This window comes from Ictidomys tridecemlineatus, chromosome 14 (genome assembly GCF_052094955.1).
Source record: "Ictidomys tridecemlineatus isolate mIctTri1 chromosome 14, mIctTri1.hap1, whole genome shotgun sequence".
Classification (NCBI taxonomy): domain Eukaryota; kingdom Metazoa; phylum Chordata; class Mammalia; order Rodentia; family Sciuridae; genus Ictidomys; species Ictidomys tridecemlineatus.
In genome coordinates this window covers 56,452,621-56,466,898 of record NC_135490.1, presented here as the reverse complement: position 1 = coordinate 56,466,898, position 14,278 = coordinate 56,452,621, and the positions used below count along the sequence as shown (strand labels likewise).

Genomic DNA, 14,278 nt, shown 5'->3' with positions numbered 1-14,278 from the left:
AAATTCAGAGACACAAAGTTGAAAGTCAACAATCTCATGAGAATGTCTTTTTTCATCATTGACTCTTTCAGGAGGATATTTGTTAAATACAAAATATATATATCTTGGAAAAATAGAACACTGGGAATTATAAAAAAAACTCATCATAGAATTATTGTTAAAAAAGTAATGGAGAAAAAAATTTAAAGGAGAAAATCTGAAAAAGAGACATGAAAATTGACTTAAAAAACACACTAACAGATTTTGCCCTCAATGAAACTATAAATATAGAGGAAACATTTTGAATTTAGATTAAAAGAAGCTATGCCATACATGAGAAATTTTGTACCATGGTCCCCTACTATATTTTAGACAACCACATTAATTTCACAGCTATGTCAGTTAATATTTCCAAGCTCAATCACTGGCTGGGCAACCATCTCTGTAGAATCACAAATGTCTCTGTCTCTTACCTGCACTCTGCCTTGGGAGAAATCCTGTCCCTTCTCCCATCCACAGGATTTTTCCTTCCTTCAGATACAAATTCACATCTGATTTGCAGAACAGATACCCTATGCATGGTAAAAAAAAAAAAAAAAAAAGCCATTGGATATTAGCATTTCTGCCAAGAAATGTGCATTAGCGACAAGGCCAAGAATTTGAGATAACAACAATAGACAACCAAGGCACTGGGAGAAAGTATTTAGCAGACAAAATTTTGAAGTTCACTCACTGCAGTCGAATAAAAGTTAGAATGCTCCCATACCAGGGAGGACTTAAGGCACCAACGCTCACAATGACATTCAAAGAATGCCAAATCAGCAGTTCTTTCAGGAACTTCATCTCTGCACTAAATATTACTTTCAAATGGAATCCAAATAATCACACACAAATGTTCAAAATTCTCTTGTTTTGGTATTCAATCCTCCAGCACATTGACAATATAAGTATAATTATTGATAAATATCAGGTCTATGTACAATTTAACTTTAATGGATACATAACATTATGGTGTAAACTATATTGCAGTGTGGTGTAAAATAAGTTGTAATTAAAGCAATAAATAAGAACAGCTTTCTTGCATGTAATTATAAGTTCTATGAGAAAGTCAGGACACAGATTGGAATTGAATAGAGAGAGGCTATTCCAGATACTGTTATTGAAGAAATAGGTATACCTTCACATCTTTCATATATATCAGTAATGGATTTACCAACTGATACCAGATGATTAATGATTTCCAGGCTTACTGATCAGTATAGCATTTTATGAGATGAGTCCAGCATGGCCCACTCTTCTTGGGTGAAACTTTTGCTTACATCTTCAATGGTCACCAATTCCTAGAAGGGTATTGACAAGCAAGTTTAGGAAGAGCAAGGAGATCAATTTCACAAAAGAAGGGTTGAGAGGTCAGCATGAGGCAGAGGGGAAACTAGGTGTGCAGGAGATCAAACTGTTAAAGCACCAGCCTATTCATTTTCAGTTTCCAACATTCTTACTTTCAGAAACCCAGAATGTACATACATTGAATTCATAGAATTTATAGTAAAGGAATATGGAATGATAGAGAATCATGAAATATGAAAAAAATTTAAGGACTGGTAAGAATAACTTTCAATCAGGCTATTATAAAATTTTCAATTGAATCTTTTCAACTAAAATTAAATTTAGTTAATTTATTTATTTTAGAACTCTGAGCAGAACCCTGTCCTCTCTGTGAAGATAGCGGTCCAAAAGCCAGAGGGGTCTCCCTTAAAGTTGCCAAGGCTACCATCAAAAGGCATGGCATGGCATGGGCCAAACATCACACCTAGGTACCGCCAGGTGTCCTGATGTGACCAAACAGCCCTGTCTGCAGCCTGCAGCATGTAGAGAGAGACCAAGACCCAGACTCAGCATCAGGGCCCCTGGTGAAAGTCAACCACATGGATCCATTAAAAACATAGAAAAAAACCCATCTTACCTAGCAGCAGTCCCTTCAAAACTCCCCAGGGGGCATTTTCTCCCCCTCACACTGTGCTCTTCTCTCAGTCCCAGCACTTTCTACTCAGTATCTTTTCCATAAAACTTAGGAGCTCACACTGTCTCTGTTGCCTAGGGACCAGAATGTTATTGGGTTGAAGAAGTAATTCCATGTCCAGGGCTCTAAGCACTAACACTCTCAGGGCTGGGCTGTGATTTGTGGCAATGATGAAGGGATTTTTCAGATACAATTTCCATTCACTGTCAGTTAATCACAGGGAAAAATCCAGAGTGAATCTATGTTGACCAGGTGAATCTGACACATTAATGCTCCTGACTCACAAAGGGGAATTACAGGCACTTTTCAACCCTAAGAAGGTCTCTTGCTGGCATTAAAGAAGCAACCTTGGGTTGGTTGTGAGATGCAGTGGTGCGCTGCAAAACCAGCAAGCCTGAGGCCCTGACTTCCCTCTCCTGAAATGGAAGAAAAAAATCATACATGCTACCTCATAGAATAGAAAGGGACAGGGATATACAGGAGGGAACAGAAGCCAGAGTATGGAAACTGAGGTCCCCAGCCCCCACAGAATGGAACCCTTCCAACACTCTGTGGGATATGAAGAGGACCAGCAGGCTCTCCTGAGATCACAGCCCCAGACAACACTTATTGGAGGGCCCTGAGTGGTTTGCAGAGGACCCAGCCTGGCCGGACCTGGAATCCTGACTTATAAATCAGTGACTTAATTGTTTTTAACCACTTATTTTGTCCCATTATATTATAATTTGGAATAAAATGTGTAGATACATTTTTCTCCTTCTCCCTCTTTCACCACTGCATGAATCCAACCTCCAAATAATGGCTGAACTGTGTTCATGCAGCAGAGAGAAACCTGACTGCAAACAGGAAATGATGTTGATTAAGCAGCATCCTCATTTTTGGAGTTCACTTGAAAGTGGTGAAATGCAGAGAGAAACAGACAGAGGGCTCCCAATCAGTCTCTAGTTTTTGGAGGTGATGTAATGTGTGCTGGATCTCAGTACAAAATTGTAACCGGACACTTGTTCAAGGAGCATCCTAAGAGTGGTAGTTAATGATAAGAAATTGTGAATCTTCATCAGTTTTGTTATACCGATATGAGATCCTCAAATAACTCTCAGTCTACACATTGCCATTCCAATGAAGCCTTTATTGCTGGTAAGCAGTGGACACTCTACTCTTTTAATGTAAGATGGTGAGAGTGGCTCACTCCCTTCAGTCTGACCTCATATTTAAGCCAAAACACCATGAAAGGGACATTATTGGTTTAGCAATGCAAGAAGCCAAGTTACAGAATTGAAAGATTACAATCAGGCCCCAGGAGGCTTAGCCAATGAGAATAAGCCCAGTTACCCTAGTTACAGAAACCAAAGGCTGCTGTGAGGTATCTCCATGTTCCTGAGGGCTTCCACAACAAAGGGAAAAGCAACTTGCCCAGTAGTGACCTTTCTACTTGGCATGGCTGTTCACAAACTGGACTTCCTAAACAAAATGGAGTCTCTATAGTCAAGACATCTGTCTCATCAGAGTTTGTTCAATTTTTTCTCTCTAATATAGGGTATTGTTCTATTTGTAATTCATGTTGAACTGAGAAAATGAATACAATTTAACTGACTACCATGAATTTGTTTATCTTGACACTGTGAGAAACAGAGGAAAGCAGCGATAACAGAACATTTAACTCATAGGTGGAATTGCTATACTTTCTCATTTTTGTTGACTTTTTCTGAAGGGTTCCACCAGTTATCACAAAGGATCAATTTGGAATAAGACTCAGGAAGTTCAGGATGAGGAATACAAGTAAATTCTGAAGGTATGGGGGGGGGGGGTTGGGAGCTGGAAATTATTAATGTTGATGAATAGAAAACTAGAACATTTTAAAAATCTCAGTTCCCCTGTGTAGATAACTAGTAAACCACAGTGCAATGGAATAAACTAGAGGTATGTTAGACAAGAGAGTGACATTACTTGTGGATCTATTTTTACATATTTATTTGTTTATTTAGCTACTAGAAATTGACCCAAGGAAGCTTTACCACTGAGCCACAACCCCAGTCCTTTCTTTTATTTTGAGAAAGGGTTTTGTAAAATGCTGATGGTCTCACTAACTTCTTGAGGCAGGCCTCAAACTTGCAGCCCTCCTGCCTCAGCCTCCTGAGTTCCTGAGATTAAAGGTGTGCACCACCAACTCCAGATAATGTGCATGTATTTATTTCAAAAACCAAGTTGGAGTATGAAGCAGTATATTGGAAATAGTACATAAAATTGCTTTCAGTTTTCAAATGTGTGTATGTATATATACATATATCAATCACAATGTTTTAATATGCAAAAATGTCAAGCAATAAGTTTCAAAGTATTTTAGAAATGATAGGATCGTGATCGGATCAGATGTGATTGGATCCTATTGACTAGATTGAGAGTGCTATCATGTGACTTTGAAAGGTGATCTCAGCAAACTGCCTTTCTAGAGCCATTGTATGTAGATTGGGTGATAGATTCTCCTTAAATTGGTCTAGTGCTTCAGTGAAACAAATCATCTAAAACCTGTTCACATTCCTTTTTTATTTAATTTGTAATAATAAACATGTAAATCAAATAAAAAGAGATTTCAATTCAGGAAATGACAAACTTGATGATGATATAAATTAGGTTATTAAAAAGTAAAAATCTATCTCTATTATATTTCTTTTCTTAATGTTCATGGGAAGGCATAGGGACTCCTATTAAATATTCCTGAAAATATACACAATTAATCTTAATTGGATAAAAGAAGGTTAGATATATTTCCCAAGTACATATTTTATAAATTATATTATTGGGATTTAACATAAAATACTTAGAAATACAGAAAATACAACATAGATAAATATAAGAATTTTAAATTTTAAATAAAATTCAGATAGTTCAGAGAATAAAGATAAATATGAGTGGGAAATTGCTATGTACCTGGAAATTAAGCAGTTGATCAAACTATGGTGTATGACCCACTTTTGTGTTAAAGGCATTTAAATTTATAAATGAATTAATTTGTTAACTAAAAATGCATCTGTTGAGATGTTTGTGTGGTTTTTGTCCTACATTCAATTTATGAAGCATATTACTTTTGTGGATTGGCCTGTGTTGGACCATTCTTTCATACTCAGAATGTAACCAACATGACTGTGATGAACAATGCTTAATGTGAGTTTGAATGTGATTTGACACTATTATGTTATGGACTTTTGCCTCTTTGTTCCTGAGGAATAGTAGTCTGGAGCTTTCTTTCTTTGAAGGTTACATATCTGGATATGTTATAAAGTTATACTGGTTCTATAGAATGTATATGCAAGTGTTACCTTTCTGTTTCCTGGAATATTCTGAGTAGAACTTGTACTAGTTCTTCCTTAAAAGTCTATTTTTATTCAGCGGTGAAACCATCTGGTCCTGGACCTTTTATTTCTCTTCAGAGTAACCAATACAATTTTGTTTACAAAAAACCATGAGCCTCCTCTTATTTTTATTTTTAATTTTTCAGAGTGAATGAGAATGATCTTTACACATTTGTTTGCACTTTCCAAATATTCTGCAATGGGCATATTTCCCATTTAAAACAAAACAACACCCAAAGTTGATTACTTCCCAAGAAGGAAAGATTCATGCTGATGTCAGTCAGGAGAAGTCACAAAAGGTCTCTCCTCCCTGGTCCCCAGGCATACTGGGGAGCTGGAGTGCAGCTCGCTGCCTGGATTCCTTCCCCAGTACTAAACAAAACAAACAACATGGCCAAATCATAAGAAAGGGCTTAGAAAGCATTTAACAAATGACATCCACAGAAACTTTTAGGAATTATATTTGTTAGCTCTAGAAGTAGAAAAACCTTGCTGTTAGGTCTCAACATCTAAAAAAAGAGACAAGCTGACCACAGAGACCATGGTTATCTTGCCCTGCTGTGGGACAGGTGAGGTGCACTAGTAAGAGCAATCCCAGCCCATTGACCCAAAGACTATGACCTGGGGTGCCCCAAGGCCTGCAACAGACTTCTCTAGGCTCCCACTATAATAAAGTGCAAAATCTGGGTGATAGCTGAAGACCCCCCAGACCAGATCCTCCTTCAGCAGCTGCTCCCACAGGCAGACTGTCAGTGTCCCAGTGTCACAGAAGTCAGAGATACAGCCCTGGAGGTGAGGAAAGAGCTGCTATAAATTTCTCTGAACCTTGTAAAGGTCCCCTTGAATGAGAACTTGGAGTACAGCATGGCCAAGTGGCACTGAGTGTCAATAAAGCCCTGCTTCAGGCTGGGCTCCCCAAGTCCCTGTGTCAGGGAGCAAGGTGCCTGTCTGCCACAGGGATGAGGTGGAGTCTCCGCTCAGAATGTCCTTTTCTCCTTCACTTCTTCTAGGGAGCTCTGCACACCTGCAGGGAATGGGAATTCTGGGTCTCTGGGGGTGCACTGGGAGCTCACTGAGGAGCTGGGGGATAATCACTTAGGAGGCTGTGGCTGCTTGTCCCAGCCTGGGCTGTGTCCTGGCTGCTGCCCACAGAGAGGTGGCCAGGAGTCTTGGGCTGCTGGCCCTGTAGCTGGTGTAGTCACACCAAGGACTTCTGTACAAATGAGGGGTACATGTTGTAGTCAGTGGAGAGGGAAGAAGGCCCTGGAACTGCTGAGTACTTCAGGAAGACAGGCTCCTCCTGAGAGATTCTGACCCTGGAGACTCGTCCACATCACACCAGTGGCCTCCTCAGGGAGGGTGTTCCATCACCACCTTCCTATCTGAATGCTTTTGGATTTCTCAACCCTTTTGAAGGTGGGAGCCATCCAAATATTCTACCAGGAAAGAGGGCTCCTCAATGACTGTCCTTTGGTCACCAAGTGACTCCTAAGGAGGTTCCTCCTGAGGGTCCACAATCACTCTGGTGTCACAGAAGCTGCTCCTGTCAGGCTGTTCCTCTTGGGCTCTGACCTCTGGGGGAAAGTCTTTCTCTTTCTGAGAAGTGACCTTGAGGCTCAGGGCTGGTCTTTCCATATGGTTGGGACACACTTCTGTGCTGGGCTTCACCCTAGGGGTGGCAGCTTCTTTCCTTCTGGGCACTGGATTTCCCTGGGATGTCCTGTGGAGCCTCAGGTAGATCAGCTTGGAGGCCTGGTCCCAAGCCTATTCCAGTTGCTTTTCTGGGCTTCGTTTGGTCCTTCCATCCCATCCTTCTAACCTTCAGCTTCAGCTGCAAATTCAGAGTTCATGGAGTTAGGAGAACTATCTTTGAAATCAACTGCATGCTTCTTCCTCTAGAAAAGCCATTTCTTCTAGGGAGGAATTCCAGGGCACATAGACAATCCCTTGGACAAAAGAAGGCCCAATGCTCCTAATTAGGCAGCCTTTGGAAGTGGCCCTACCCACACCCGGACCATAGGAAGAAGAGGAAGGAGAGGCAAGAAAGGATAGGAGCAGAGATAGAAGAGGAGGAGAAGGATTTCTGCCGTGGAATGAGTTCCTGGATAACCACATCAAAATCCCCATGACCCCTCAGGGACGCGATGCATGGCTGTGAGCTGGCAGCTGGAGAGTGCCAAGTCCCTGGGCTCTGCAGGCAGCTGAGCTTGTTGGGACAACCACCTGCAGTGGTACTTGACCTTGAACTGCTTGGATGCCATGGGCACCTTTTCCTCTTTCCACTGCCCATCCACCACAGTTCTCAAGGTTTCAGAGATGCCATGGCACTTTGGAGAAGTCCCAATGATTGGAGACTGACTAAAGGCTTTGGTTTGACTCCCAAACCCACAACTGGATCCCCTGATCACCCAGGCTTCTCTTTGCACTCCTCTACTTCAGGGAACTCAAAGCACTCCAGGGATTTCTGAGTACTTACCATTAGCTTGCAATACAAAGGCCTTCACAGTGCCCTGGATTCCTAGACCACAATTACTGTCCTCTTGCCCTGCTTCTTCTTCTTCTTGTTAGCTCTGGGCCTTGCTGCAAGACACGGGAGTTGGCCAGTGTTCACCAACTCCTCACGTATGCTGTACTTGGTATCCTTGCTCTGCTTGCATTTTTCCTGCTTATCCATTATGTTCTCCTTTTCTCTGTGTTTTGACTGGTGAATCACAACAACATTGGGAGGCACAGTGAATTCCACTTTCCTGAGGTTGAATTCAGACTTTGGTCGGTTCTGTTCTTGGAGAAATTTCCACTGATCCAGGGTGACTTCTCCAGTAGCTGTATCCACCAAGCGCTCTTCTGGCTCTCCTGCTTTGCTACAGGAGTCTCCTTTAAGCTCTCCTAGAGTGGCTCTCAAGTTTGTGTCATCAGGCCCAAGAGCTATTGTTTCCCTGCCCAGGGACACACTCCCATTGTCAATTTCAAGTTCACTCTTCTGGACATAAAAGAGGACATAGGCACGCTGACTCAGGACACAAGTAATGTCACAGGCCACTACCTTAGCATCGTCCATTTTGTACCACTGGCCATTGCCAGCTTTTATATAACAATAGTAGTGTCCGCTGTGACAACTCACCCCGGCATGGACCAGCACAGCATAGAGGGCATACACCAGTGGGCCTCTGCCCTGCTGAGACATGTATGGCTGCATGTCAAGACTCTCAGGGTAGTGCACGTGCTTAGCAATTTTTTCCCCTGTGAGCTCCGAGAACCGTTTCAATACCAGCATAAGAACCTTTGGTGCCTTCTGCAGGGTCAGGGTCTTGCAGGCTGGCCTCTTCTTCTGACAAACACCACACTGGTAGGCGTTCTCCCCTTCCAGCCACTCAGGCTTCACCAAGTGCTCCAGTGCATGCTGCACACTGGGAGCTGCCGTGATGTCTAGCATAATGTCCAGGTAGGGGTCAAAAGTGTCTGAAATGCCACAGCAGTGGAGACACTTGATTTGAGATCTCCAGCACCCTCCAAATATCTGGCGCATGAGGGTAGGGTCCTTGGAGTGAGCACCTGGCTGCTTGTGCCCGCGCACACATGCTTTCTGCATGGCATGGAGAGTAAAGAGCAGAAATTCATGGGCATCTTCTTGCCGGGAAGTGTGGAAGCTGTCAACCAAAGCAGGCAGGGGCTGAATGACATGCCCAGGGTGGCGGAGAGCCCGTGTCACGTGGGCTTGCATCACACACAGCATGCAGACCCTGTGACGAGGACAGCGTTCGCAGTGCTCCTGGGACAGCATGTAGTTGGCCAGGGGAGGTGTATATGTCAGGCACTGCAGGGCTGCATTCACATAGCAAGTGTTTCCCATGTTCTGCAGCCCAGCACCAGCTGCCGACGGTCTCTGCCAGTTCAGACAAAGTTTCCCTCTAGGAGCCAGCAGTGGCCCCACAGGAGCTGAATTCTTCTTTAAGCGTGCATCAGGGCAAGGTGACAATGATGACTCTGCAGGTAGAGAAGGACCCAAATAGACTTTAGCATCAGCTGCATTGGATGAACATTCAGGTTTTAAACAGTCATCAAACTGAGACTCACCTCCACAGTGGAGAGAAGCTGCCTCCATGTCTCCAGGAGCAGTAAGCACCAGGTTTCCCTGCTGAATCTCCAGAGGAGAGAACTTCTCCTTGGGAGCTGGCCTTCAAATGACAGCCTGGTCCATGTTTTCAGTCTTTTATGGCTCAGCCTCCTGACCACACCCACTAACTTCCCGCCAGATCCACCAATCACCTGCAAGCACTTAATTAGATTAGGGATTTGGGTGTGGTCAGTTCACTTCCTGGAGAGACTGGTTGACTCTTTTCCCTGTTTGTAGATCTCAGGATTTTTTTTTATTTTTTTTTTAGTGAGAGAGAGAGAGAGAGAGAGATGAAAATGAAAAACAATGAAAAACAAAGAAACAAAACAAAGAAACACAAAACAGAACAAAAAAGCACCAATAATTTACTAAATGTGATAACAATTTTTCCAATATTGGGTTATTATCATAACCCTGTTGATTAAAGGGCAATTCATAATTTAAAAATTACCTAAACAAAGATTCACATGGTCTTCATTAGATGACGAATTTATCCAACTGGAAAATATGACAGCAACAATTTTATCTTTTTTTCCCTTTTAGCTGAGCACAATGTCTTTGAACACACCAACACAACCTCTAAGCTGACCTGCCATAGTGCCTCTGCTGTTAAAGAGCACAAGCCCTACCTGTCAGGGCACTGTCTTCCTTCTCATCTATCAAGCTCACTCCCCTTTCCCAGACTGTGCTTCTTTTCTAGTTATGTGCAGCACATTGCCAGAAACTTAGTGGCAACACCAATAAAATCCATTAAGTCTCAGATTAATAGGTCAGAAGTCCAAGTCTCTTCAATGACCCTTCTCTGAGAACATGCAACCTTTGCTTGACTTCCTTTTTTATATGGATAATCAGTTACTAAATCTAATCAGGGCCACATTCCAGGGACACACCCTGGCTTCACAGACAATGATCCTATCCTGTCTTCAGCTGGGAACACACCCTCTCAGGCTGATTGGATATCCCAGACTACATTAAATCTGTTTCTCCACACATAGTTTGAGATCAATGAGGGAAGGCCACTCCTGAGGGGGAATTTGCAAGATAACTTGGGTCTTCATTCACTTATAAATAGCCCTGAGTCCATCCTGTGCATGGGAAGCATTCTAATGATAGGAATCTGGCCAGAAATCTGGCAGATAAATGTCCCATGGGCAAAAGGCACAATTGCCTGGCAGAATAGTGGATTTTAAAACATAATGAAAGGTGAATAAAAAATTTTCAAGAAGAAAATGGTTTAACAAAAAAAAATTGTTATTGTGATGGAGAGGGCCATGTTAGGGCATGGGCCAAATTGTATTTCCAAGAAGATATCGATAATTTGTTGCAAGGATCTTCTGAAAATGGCCAGTAGAGGAACCCAGTGCACAGCCACTGCTGTCCAAGGCTGAATGGGAAGCACAGTTCTGTAGAGATTGAGAAACTACTGTTGAGAGACCCAACCTGACCTTTTCTTAAAATTGGACATCTTGCCACAAAGCCATGAAAAGATAATTTTGGCTTTACTATAAATTACTGCAAATTCTGAACCTGCTTGGAATGCCTGTTCTTGCCTTGAACTCACCCATGCCTGGCTCTCTGACCAGATAGTAACCCTCTCTGAAACTTTAGTGATGCCTCACAAATCTTGGCCTTCTCTGGCAAGACAAGGACCCTCTCTGAGGCTCTAATGGTCCTCATGAATTCTGATGTTGGGGCCAGCAAAAAATGTAAACTACCATTTGTTTGATTTTGTCAGAGTTCTGTTATCTGTAACCCCCCTTTGTGTAACTTTCTGGGCTATAAAGCTGGGCTGCAGGAAAGCTGGGTGCTGTCTTCTTTTTGCCTTTTTGGAAGGGAGAGGCACCTGGCCGGTTGAAATCATAAGCTTGCTTTAATTTGATTTTAATTGAAGTCAGTGGTGTTTTCTTGCATCCTGGTCTTACACTGTGATTCCATTTTTGAAACCCAGCTTCTACCTGAAGGCCTGTCGAAAGGGAGGGAGTGGTGACCCTTATCCTTAGAAACACCAACAGAGCACTCCTAGGCACCTAGCAACTCTGCTGAGTTGTTTGTCTGCTAATAACAGGAGAGATCTGTGATGCCAGGTGTCCCTGACTCAGTTAGGCTAGGTGAGATAGCAACCCCCTAGCAACCACTAATCAGCATGAGACAGGGACAATACCTGGGATGCCAGATATCTCCCCAGTAGTCTCAGTGGTTGATGACATGTTAGGAAACCCTGTAGTTTAGCATGTACACCCCTGAAGGCTTAAACCAATCAGTTCAAATGTATCCACCTCTTGAACTCAACAATCACCCCTACCCAACTTGTTCCCTCCAGTGAATGTGCTAATCAATGTTCAGAGTTGTTGTTTGATTTTCCCATGGTGTGAAATGTTTTGTGAGTGATGTTGTGACACATAGAGTATCCCCTAAAAGCCTATAAAATCTCACTAAACAAAGGACCAGAACTCACACTTCAGGACCCCTGTGTCAGAAATGGTTGTGAGTCCTGGCTCAAGCTTGCAATAAGGACTCTTGTATGATTATATTGGATTCAGCTCCGGGAGTTCTATTGGGGTCCCATGAATCTGGCATTATGTATTGGGGTCCCACGAATCTGACATTATGAGATGAGGTAGAAAAAAGAGGGAAGATCTAGAGGGTGTCTCCCAGGGTTAGACGCCAGAGGAGAAGCACATTGTCAGTTTTGAGAATAAATGGTGAATATATAAAATGAGCAGACTGTGGCAGCAATGTGAATGTATAAAATGAGCAGACTGTGGGGACAAGTAGTGGAATGGGTAAAAGGTGAAGAGGGAGCAGGATGTGTTGTCCAGCAATTTCACAGTCTGAGATACAAAACCATTCTGATACTGAGAAGGAATCTGTATGAAAGAGAAATTGGCTTTTCCCAGCAATGTAGAGAATGTGGGAGTCTTGCCAGCTTACACACCCTCTGTGTCCACTTGCTGCCCTAGATATTAGAAATCCCTGCAGTTTTCTTTTGGTTTTGGTTTGGTTTGGTTTTTTTCTTTTATTATTCTTTGTTTTGGTGAAGCCAGAATTAGACAGGCAGTCAGCATAGATAGGCAAATCAAATCAGGTCAGATGAAGAGGCCAATTTTGAGTGAGTCTGGAAGTTGGACACTGTCCCCTGAGGGATAAAAATGTTATTCCTTTAGGAAGCTTTCTCCACACTCAGGGAGAAACTACCCCAGCTCCTACCTGTTGCTAAGGTGACCTGTCCCAGGAATTGTCCCTCCTTATAGTGATCTATAAGGTTGTTAATGAATTTGCCCTGAGCTGCTCCACCCTGCCCTTTGCTCTTCAGCCCAATTTTCCCCACCTTTTGACCATCCTGCTGAGCATTTCCTTGGCCTAGTCCTGTAAGCAGGAGGAAAAAGATAAGAAGAGGGAAGGAGAACAAAGGAAGTCTAGGACCTATAAAAAGGGCAGGACACCTCACTTCTTGGGATACCTGGATAACAGCTATGGCACCCTTTGCCCTCACAGGAGAAGTCTATTACCCAGTTTTAAATAAACCCTGCTGTATATGCCTGCCTCAGCATGCTTCTCTAATGCTACACTTCAACATGTGAGGGAGCAGAACTTGTAATGAGGTATCATTGGGATTGCTTTTGTTTGTGTACCCAAGATGAAGTGGCTATGGGTTCTGTATTTTCACTGACTTCCGTGACCAAGTCTTGAGTCCACCTAGACACAGGAGTGGGAATGTGCTAAAGTTTTACCAGGAGCTTTGGGCAGTGAAAAAAAGTTTGGCTTCTAGGCTGTAGGTCTGCAGAGTGGAGACAACCAAAAGGGGACTTCCATTTCAAAGAGGGGATCTGAACTCTCAGATAGAGACAAAGCCGCCAGGACATAGAACTGTGTATAGTTGGGGTGTAGAAAGGTGCTACCTTCAGCATTCTAGCTCAGTATGCCCCAGTTCCCCCATGCCCAGAGCTGTCTGGAGGCAATTTCCAGACTCCTCCCCCAGCACATGGAAAGCACCTGAGTCTTGCAATCTGCCTTGGCTCACAGGCTGTTCAGGAGAGGGGACTGGCTAGCATCTGCAGCCAGAGCCACACTCCCAATATAGACAGGAAAAGAGAGCCACTCTGAGAATTTTTTCTGCTCTGAACAGGAAAATTTCTTCCAACACTCATTAGCAGGCAAGAAGCAGGCAGAGCTAACCAGACAGCATGTAATTTGATAGTTTTGACATGTACGTAACGAATAACGATCTTATATTTTAAATTTGAAGCATTTCCATTGCCTTTTTGAAAAGTTAAAATCATGCAGATTGTTTAAGGCATAATTGATTATATTAGAAATCAATCACCTTAAGATCTATAGAATCCCATCACCACACTTCAGGTCCTTCAACACAAAATGGAACACCTATACATAATTCACAGGTCAATGAAGAAGGCACAAGAGAAGGAAATAAACAGTGTTTTGAAAGAAGTGATAATAAGAGCTTCAAATATTAGAATTTCTGGGATAAAAGAGCACTCAGATGAACATTTATAACTTAACATATTACTAAGAAAGAAGCTAGGTTAAGAATCAAATAATTTTCAAATTTGGAAGTAGGAAAAAATATGAGAAGGAGCAAAAATATGTGACCTAGAGAAAAAAAATGTTAGTTATTGTATCTTGTAATAGCAGGTTAGAATATATGCTACAGAAACTCAAGTTTGTCTCCATCATGGTTTCCTACATGCAGAACACTGGCAGGACCTCCCAATCAGCTGACATTCCTACGATTGATTTTTTGTACATTTTCTTGTGCAATCTATGGTAGTAAGATTGACTGAAGCCTTTCCAACA

At 42.5% G+C, this 14,278-nt stretch overlaps 1 protein-coding gene and 1 pseudogene across 1 annotated transcript; both read right to left on the bottom strand.

The window, feature by feature from the left end:
- Positions 1–5,844: 5,844 nt before the first annotated feature.
- LOC101962542 (3'-5' RNA nuclease TATDN2 pseudogene) lies at positions 5,845–7,476 on the bottom strand (annotated as a pseudogene).
- Positions 7,477–7,867: 391 nt separating this feature from the next.
- LOC144370548 (ubiquitin carboxyl-terminal hydrolase 17-like protein 6) lies at positions 7,868–9,451 on the bottom strand. Its single transcript, XM_078031343.1, has one exon. It carries the CDS (start codon positions 9,449–9,451, stop codon positions 7,868–7,870), a length of 1,584 nt encoding a protein of 527 aa, XP_077887469.1.
- Between the last annotated feature and the right edge of the window lie 4,827 nt (positions 9,452–14,278).

What these genes read in the sequence shown, in the direction of transcription:
- LOC144370548 (XM_078031343.1), bottom strand. Translation starts at nt 9,451, where the DNA reads ATGGAGGCAGCTTCTCTCCACTGTGGAGGTGAGTCTCAGTTTGATGAC.